Below are 8,883 nucleotides of genomic sequence, written 5' to 3'. Positions count from 1 at the left end.
ATTCACGATGCTCTTAATTCCAGTTGTTTATTGAATGTAAATTCCACCACTTGCCATGGGTGCCTATTACAAGGGTCTTCTGATGAGCAGTCCAACAAGAATACCACTAGGCCATTGCCTCCCCCATGACCTTCCTATATGAATAGGAAGGGTTTGGACGGAAATGGGCCAGGTGCTGGTGGATGGGACGAGATTGGGTTGGGATATCTGGTCGGCATGGACCGGTTGGAACGAAGGGTCTGTTTCCGTACTGTACATCTCTATGTCCTATATGATGTGCCTCTTCTTCTAAGACTAATGACCTGTTTTTATTTCTGTTGACTGAGGAATCTATCTCTCAGTATCAAACTTGCCAAATCCCTTGAGAATTATCAGTGTCTAACAAATGCCCTTCATTCTTCTTAACTCCAGAGAATATCAGCACAACTGATCCAGCTTTTCACCTTAGGACAACCATGCTCATGACAGGGACAAACCTGGTGAACCTTTGCACCACCACCTCCAATGCAAGTGTACACTTGCACTGTGAAGCTCAGTGAAGCTAAGATCGGTTCTTGAACGTCTCACCGGTGAATGACGTACTTTGCTGTATCCTCTTCAACAGACTGTGCAGCTCTCTGCCGCTGCCCCTGCACTTCACATTACAGCTTCAAAGGCAGATCAGGCGGAATGTTCATATTTCTACAAAAAGGCAATCCTTTTTGAGGTTAAACTCAGAAAGGATTACAGGAACCATGCAGGAGAAGAAGAGTCAGATCAGATTGGAAAGGTTAACTCTGTTTCTCATTCCAGAGATGCTGCCAGACCTGCTGGGTTCCTCGACCATTCTCTGTTTTACATTCGGATCTCCAGCATCCACAAGATTTTGCCTTTATCTGAAACCTTTTAAAGAGTTCAGAACTTCTCAAAGATCACTCCCTTACATGAGTCAAACGCCATGGATGGTCAAAATCTGAAATTAAAACATAAATTGTTGGAAATAGTCATCAGTCAGTACCTGTAGAGAGAAGCAGAGTTAAACAACTCAGGTCAATTACTCTATTTGAATGGATCAATGCGTATTCCTTATGAGTCAAAACTAATGTCCCACTGAAATAAAAACAGTTCTCAACTTGTGATCCATCCCTATCGTCAGGCAAAATGTTCTAAGTCTTTCTCTAATTCTCATAGTCTCCCTGATTGTGCATTCCACATAATAGCAGCACATTGTGCGAAGGAGGAACATTAATCCTTTTGTAATTTAGCTGTAATATTTCCTAACTCTTCACCACAGGCAGAGAGAGTTCACTCTGAGTAGAATTAGAACAGGTTTTGTTTTCATTAATTACAAAAATTGAGTCTCAAGACCACTTGTCTTTCCTGTGGAAGATGGGCTGTCTTTCAACTCACTGTTCATTGAGCTGAACTGGCTATCCTCATGAAAAGCTTCGTTACTGATAAAATATTTAGTGTTTGTATCTATTTGAGATTCAAACAAAACTCTCAAGAGATATGGCAGCAAGAACTTCGAAGAACGAGTTCATCAGAATCTGAAACCTTAACCCCTTCTCTTCCTACAGATGCTGCCAGATCTCTTTGGTGTTTGCAGGATTTTCTGTTTTGAATTCAGATTTCCAAGCAACATCTTGATGTTATAAAAGTCACAGGCCACCTTCCAGATTGAAAGGAATGAAAGGTAGTGGCCACAATGTGTCTGGTATTCACAATGAGAGAAGAAAATTAATCTCCCTCCTGATTCTCCAGATTGAAAGCTAATGTGAAATGCAAGAAAAGGCAGGATCAAGTTTGACTGGAATACAGTATCTACTATGATAGATAATGACCAATATTCACTATTTAACCTCAAACAACAAGGAATGGTCATTCCTGCAGAACATGGGATGATTGCCTACATGTGCGATATCATACCCAATATATTAAATAATTCAGTTACAACTTAGAATGTTTCCTTATTTTGCCTTGGGATGTGGGTGTTGCTGGCCAGGCCAACATTTGTAGCCCATCCTTAATTGCCCTTGAACAGAAGGGCTTGCTAGTGCTGGTTTAGAGGGTGGTTGAGAGTCAGCAACAGTGCTGTTGCTCTGGAGTCACAGGTAACAATGAGACATTTCCTTCCCTAAAAGACATTACTGAACTGGATGGGTTTATTTTAGTACAATAGATGACAGTTGTCATGTATACCACTGATGACTTGATGTATTTTAAATAATTCTAATGAATCTGTATAGAGATGTTATTACACACCTCTGGAATAGGTGGGACTTGAACCCAGGCCTCAGCTAAAAGGCAGGGATGCTACCACTGCAGCACAAGAACCTACAAACTCTAGAGTTGATTCCACCAACCATTCCACTATGGTGGAATTTAAATGCATGTACACAAAGCATTACCTTGGGTGTCTAGGTTATTAATCCAGTGACATTACTACAACCTCCATCATCTTCCCACAAACACTTAGAATGCAGACATTGGTAAAGGAAAGTTGGCATTCATTTAGGCACGGAGTACAAGAGTAGAGATAAAATATCAAACTTGGAAAATATTTTGCAGCAGTCTGCAGTTTAAAGCAGTTTTTTGGTGAAACCATCATGAAGTTCATGGGTGAGAATCTCTGGTCAAAGAACAGAAACCGGCCTTTGCAGGGCATTGCCATTGGAGTTGATTAGGCTGAGGGCAATCTGAGCAACATTTTCAAACTAATGAGTTTTAAATGAAAAATGTAAGGCTATTTGGATAATTAGTGGTAGAAGGTCATCAGTTAGTGATTGGCTCCAAGACTGAGAAAAGAGGAGGCATTCCTGTGAACAGGGGTGTCATAGGAACATAAAGAATTCACCAGGCAATGTGATGCAGGTCAAGATCATGGCAACCTTTAAGAGAAAATTGGATAAGTATTTGTGGCAGAGGAAGATTTATAGTTGAGATGAGAAAATTTTGCAGGACATTAGGCTTGGAATGTGAAACCAAAGAACTGGCGCGCGCACACACACCTCAAATGAGTCCCTTCTCTGCTGCAAACCTGCTCTGGTTCCCTGGAGAGTGGCAAGTGGATACCTGAAATGAAATGATCAAATGAACATTTGGAGCAGTTTTATGGACAAAAAGAGACACTGACATAATTTAACAGTGAAGCTGTTGAAATGTTTCAAAAAAGGAAGATGAAACAAGATGCCAAATTAGTTTTGGATTGTTCTAGGAAACAGCCAGCAAGGATTCTGGAGATCATTTCTTTTCATGTTTTTATTCCATTATTCTATGGCTTTAATATCTTTACACTCAATAAACTTCAGCAGTCAATAAACTGAAAGGACTGAACAAAACTATTTAGATGAACAGATTTATGTGAAAGTGAAAAGGAATTTCTTTCTCTGTATAAAGCTAAAGTTGACATTAAAAGAAAATTATTCTTCACGTTACACAATATACTCTCCTGAGCTTTCTTCCATAATAATGAAGGCAAGGATGTGAATGGTTAGCAAAAATTAAATATGCAGATTTGTACATGCTACTGACTGCCATCCACTGAGAATTGGCATTTATTAAAGTCAGAGAGATGTACAGCATGGAAACAGACCCTTCGGCCCAACCCGTCCATGCTGACCAGATATCCCAACCCAATCTAGTCCCACCTGCCAGCACCCGGCCCATATCCCTCCAAACCCTTCCTATTCATATACCCATCCAAATGCCTTTTAAATGTTGCAATTGTACCAGCCTCCACCACATCCTCTGGCAGCTCATTCCATACACATACCACCCTCTGCGTGAAAAAGTTTCCCCTTAGATCTCTTTTGTATCTTTCCCCTCTCACCCTAAATCTATGCCCTCTAGTTCTGGATTCCCCCACCCCAGGGAAAAGACCGTGTCTATTTACCCTATCCATGCCCCTCATGATTTTGTAAACCTCATTAAGGTCACCCCTCAGCCTATGATGCTCCAGGGAAAACAGCCCCAGCCTGTTCAACCTCTCTCTATAGCTCAGATCCTCTGACCCTAGCAACATCCTTGTAAATCTTTTGTGAACCCTTTCAAATTTCACAACATCCTTCTGATAGCAAAGAGACCAGAATTGCACACAATATTCCAAAAGTGGCCTAACCAACGTCCTGAACAGCCACATGACCTCCCAATTCCTGCACTCATTATTCTTCGCACACAACTAGTGACTCACAGGTAACTAGTGACTCTCAGGTTACCAAACTGACCAGTGAGCAAGTTTCAAAAAGAAAATTGTCTGAAATAAGGCAGAAATCTGAATACGTTTGCAGATGGTCTGAAAGTTCAGTAGAAGCTGTGCATTGACCTTAAAAGTAGTCAGACTGGAATTTGTATTAAGCCTTACAACATCAGTTTGTATTTACCTTGCATCTTTAGCACCATAAAACACCAAGGCCTTTCCCATGACCGTTATGAAGCAGATTCTGGAACAAGTAATCAAAACATTGCTCAAGGATGTTGATATGAAGGAGCATCTGAAATCAAAGAGATGTTGAGAGGCTGAGGGGATTTGGAGAGGGAACTCCAGTTTGATGGCCTCAGTTACTGAAGACACAGTGTTATGAAGATGTGGGTGTACTGTACCTTTAAAGAGTTAAAAGCTGGTAGAACTACCTGACAGCACCAAGTGTTCTCAATAAGGTAACAACATAACACTTGGTCAAAAGCTAGATTAGCTGGCCGCTTGGAAATGACAAAACAGGTTCAAATTAGGCCAATCGGTTTAAATTATACCGCCACCCCCCCCCAAAAAAAAAACCTCTAATCCAGTTTGTATTTCATATCTTAATCTTAACACAATGCTTTGGGAGTATAAGATCGGGGAAAATTGAACAGTTGGGAGGGGAATTGCCAAGCCACCAGTATGCAAAGACTGCTTGAAAAATAGCTCTCTTAAACGTACCTTTATCGATCAGTGACCTGTGAAGCAGAATCCCCAAGAAGAAACACAGACAGGAATACAGAGAAGAACTGAAAGCTGGCTGGTTTTAAGGTAAGTTTTGTTTTGTAAATCTTAAGCGGGGATTTTATAGGGTATAGAGGGGAAAGATAGGTTAGAGGAAGGAGTTGTAAATAGTTGTTAATTATTCTCAGTTATACCTTAAGAAATAACGTTGTTAATTTTTACTTTAAATAGTTCTTGGCCTCTCGAATTTCCCCAGATCATTGCATGGGATAAATCTTTTCAGTGTTGCTGGTTTAAACTAAGCAGGAGGGTTTAACCTGTGTCATAACAACAGCCATTAGTTATCAAGTGAGGAACGGTGAGTCACAGTCACGGCTGCTGGATCTTTCAGTTCTGAAGAAATCATACTAAATTCGACATGTTAACTTGGATTCTCTCTCCACAAATGCAACACGGGGTAAACCCCTCTGCTAATTTAAACCCCACACACACAGAAGCTCACCTCACATCATCATCTGTTAAATTTCAAAAGGCAAGGAACTATCCCAGAGGTCATTATTTAAAGGAAAAATTAACAATTTTATTCTTTAAGTCCAAAAGAGAACATTTGACAACTACTTACAACTACTTTCTCTTAAACCTATCTTTTACCTTCCACTCTATAATACCGGTCTGATAAAAAAATTCCCCGATTAAGATTTACAAAAAAGAATAATCACGTTTCAAAACCAGTCAGCTTTGTTGATTTTCCATTGTAGCTTTTTGGCTGAATTTCCTGGGTCATCTCTTCCGTTTTCTGCTGCACAACTTTTCTTATGGACAGGTACCTCTTAGAGAGCTATTTGGCGAGCAATCTATACTTGTTGGTTCTTGGCATTTCTCTCCCTAACTGTTAAAAATTATGGATTTTATACCCCAAAACATCGGATCATTTCATTGATTTGATGTCATCAAAACACTAAATTCAATTTCAATTGGATTTTAGTATCTGGTTCATAATCTAAACTGATTGGCTGAATTTGAATTTGTTTTTGTTCCATGGTAACGCAAATCCAGCTGTTTGTTTCAACCAGGTATTACATTTTTAAATTGTTCAGCACAACCTGCGCTTTCAGTCAGTCCTTGCTAGCTTTTTCTCTCTCTTTTTTATAGATATTTTTATTGAAAATTTAACATTTTTACAAGTTTAAATAAATAATAACCAAAATTTATCAAACAGAAAAAAAAATACCGAAAAAAAAAACAAAACTCAACTAACTACTAATCTAACCTACAACGAACCAGAGTGTATAATTAAGTCTCTTACATTATTCAGAGAAGAAAAAGAAAACGACGGATAACACAGAAATTGAGTAGTGGGATATATGCTCAGAATGCGTTAACATCAAATCGTAACAAAACCCGCATTCGTGCGGGATTCCTCTCCCAAGGGGCCCCGGACCAGCCAGGTTCGTAATCTCAATTAAATAAAAGTCCTTGTTAGGATGGCCGAAATATCTGTATTTATGTAATTCAAGAAGGGCTGCCATATTTTATGGAATAATGCAGTCTTTTGGTGCACCATATTTGTACGGAAGTCAAGGGGAATACATTCCATGATTATTCTTTTTCTCTCTCTTAAAAGTACACTGTATACATACAAACCTTAATAAAAATTGGCATACATCTCTGATCCAGTTACAGTACCAATCTGTCCATCATTGCAATGCTGCTGCTAACAAAGTGTATATGCAGGGTCAGGCACCAATCCAATGCATAGAACCAAGGTGCATCTCAGAAAAGGTACATCTCTGAAGAAGGGCTTATGCTTGAAACATCGATTCTCCTGCTCCTTGGATGCTGCCTGACATGCTGCGCATTTCCAGCAACACATTTTTCAGCTACATCTCAGAGCTGTCTGCTCTTTCTCCCACTGTGTACTACTTTGGTGCTTAGACCATCTGCCTTGCCTGTTACATTTTGCTGCTTCAGCCAGACTGTAAAGGCTCACAGTTCTTCTGTCTTGCTTTGTTGCTCCATGCAAAAACAAAGCCGGTCAATAATGTGTGGTTGTTAGCAGTCACCAGTCAAGGGGGTCGTCATAGACAGCTCTGTGTTACACCAATTTCACATGTACAGCATGTGCTACCTGTCTATGTGGCAGACACATTGTGCCAACCAAATGACCAGGTCTCCAAGTCTAACAGAGAGTAATCCTCCATGTATACAGCTAGTCACAGGCATCAGCTGGTCCAGTCCAGGGGCTTGGATATGGTCCATCATTCACTTGGGGTGAACATGGTCGGGGTCCTTTTCACCACAGTTGGGGGAGTGGGCCTTGGACAACCCTGGGGGCTCAGCGCTGATGGGCTGGACAGGGAGCCCTTGGGAAGAAAAGGGTATGGAAATTTCAGGGTTGGAGTGGTGATGCTCTTGATTATCTGGATGAGCCTGATGCTCACGGTGCCAAGTCCAACCTGCCATGCCTTCCATCCTCGGGCTAATTATAAATATGCAATGGAAACAGAAAATGGCCCTGAATGGGTGGAGTCAGTGTTTTTCTATCTAAGCACATGGGTTCCACAGGGAGCAATAGGAGGTTCTCCAAGGGGCAATTGCATTACACAGGGCAGGGTGAAGGCAACCATCATCACTGCCCCCTGCCTGGGAAATGCAGCAATGACCAACTGGGTGGGGCATAAACACGAGGCACAGGTAATCCTGACCTCGTGACTGGAATCTACACATTGTGAAGCAGAAGTAATCCCAGGTGACCTTAAAGTGACCCCTCAGGGCCCCAAAGAACAAATGTTGTAATGATTGTAACAAGGTCAGTACAGTCAACATCTTAGAATATGACTGCCCTGATTGGGCCAGATTAACAGTCCCAGTCAGGGAGCCCTAGCTGACAGATATAAACAGAAGTGTCTGATATCCTGTTCACGCTGGGAGCTGGATCAGTGTCAAGGACTCTCTGCATGTACATAAAGGGAGAGTTGGTGGGATAATAGCCTCTGTGAAGTTATTTGCAAAATAATGTGAGACCACATTGGCTACACAGTGGCACTGAATTGATGCCTCTCTCTTTGAACTGTAAGTATTCTACACCATGCTCTGACCTGCAATGCTGCCTTTCGTGGTGATGTGAGACTGACAGGACAAGGTCTCAGTCCAACGTCAGAGCTATCTCACACACTGTCCTCTGAGGAAACGGAAATGTCTCAGGAAGGGAAGCTGGAGGCCTTGCTGGTACAGAGGAGATCAAGGCATTGAAGATGGCCAGCCTGGACACAGATAGCAGCTCAGATCCATAGTGCCTCCAGGGTTAGAGAGAATCTCATTAGTGCAGCAAAATGAACAAGAATTTCCTGTGTTACCCAGATGGGAAATGCCACTATCAACTCTGTTTGCTCACACCCACCCTAACCTTGCCACCGCACACAGACTTCAACACCACCCATGGATCACCAATCTCACCACTGCATGTAGCTTCTCCACTCCAAAGCTCTCACCGACCTCAACCTCCACAACCCCAGACTCTTCCTTTTCTGGTTGGAAAGCTGTACAGTGGCTGACAGCCTCAAAGGAAGCGCAACATAAACAACACCATGACCCACACAGCAGCCTGTGTAGCCAGCTGAGAAAGCTGCGTGTCACAGAAACATAGAAAATAGGAATTGGAGTAGGCTGGTCAACAAGCTTTTTCCAATCTCAGCATCTTTCCCCTTGTTTCTTGCCATTATCCACGTAGCTGAGGGGCTGGTAAAAATTTTGCCCTATGTCTTTGCTTGAGCTTTACAAGTGTCAGCTGGTGAGAAAGGTGATGATTTTAAAAAATATGATTTGCTTCACAGGCACCAACTACTTATTCAATTCGGTCACTAAAAAGGGAGTGATGATGGTAACCAGAAGGGTTGTAGGTTGGAAGTGGGCAGAAACATTACGTTTTGATTGCAATAGATATACAAATGGTGATGACAGAAACAACACTGACATCATGC

The 8,883-nt window shown here is 41.6% G+C and overlaps 1 protein-coding gene across 1 annotated transcript in view; it reads right to left on the bottom strand.

The window, feature by feature from the left end:
* Positions 1-17: 17 nt before the first annotated feature.
* The window catches only part of ppih (peptidylprolyl isomerase H (cyclophilin H)), a 64,156-nt gene continuing 55,290 nt past the window's right edge, over positions 18-8,883 (bottom strand). The window contains exons 10-11 of the mRNA XM_072585930.1: positions 2,991-3,054; positions 18-952 (exon numbers count right to left, since the gene is read on the bottom strand). Coding sequence (XP_072442031.1) covers positions 2,992-3,054 — 63 coding nt within the window. The 3' untranslated portion in view covers positions 18-952; position 2,991. The remainder of the gene's footprint in view (positions 953-2,990; positions 3,055-8,883) is intronic.

The sequence above is a fragment of the Chiloscyllium punctatum genome, chromosome 16 (genome assembly GCF_047496795.1).
Source record: "Chiloscyllium punctatum isolate Juve2018m chromosome 16, sChiPun1.3, whole genome shotgun sequence".
NCBI classification, from domain to species: domain Eukaryota; kingdom Metazoa; phylum Chordata; class Chondrichthyes; order Orectolobiformes; family Hemiscylliidae; genus Chiloscyllium; species Chiloscyllium punctatum.
Note: the sequence above shows the minus strand (reverse complement) of the source record. Positions and strands in the feature narration are given on the sequence as shown.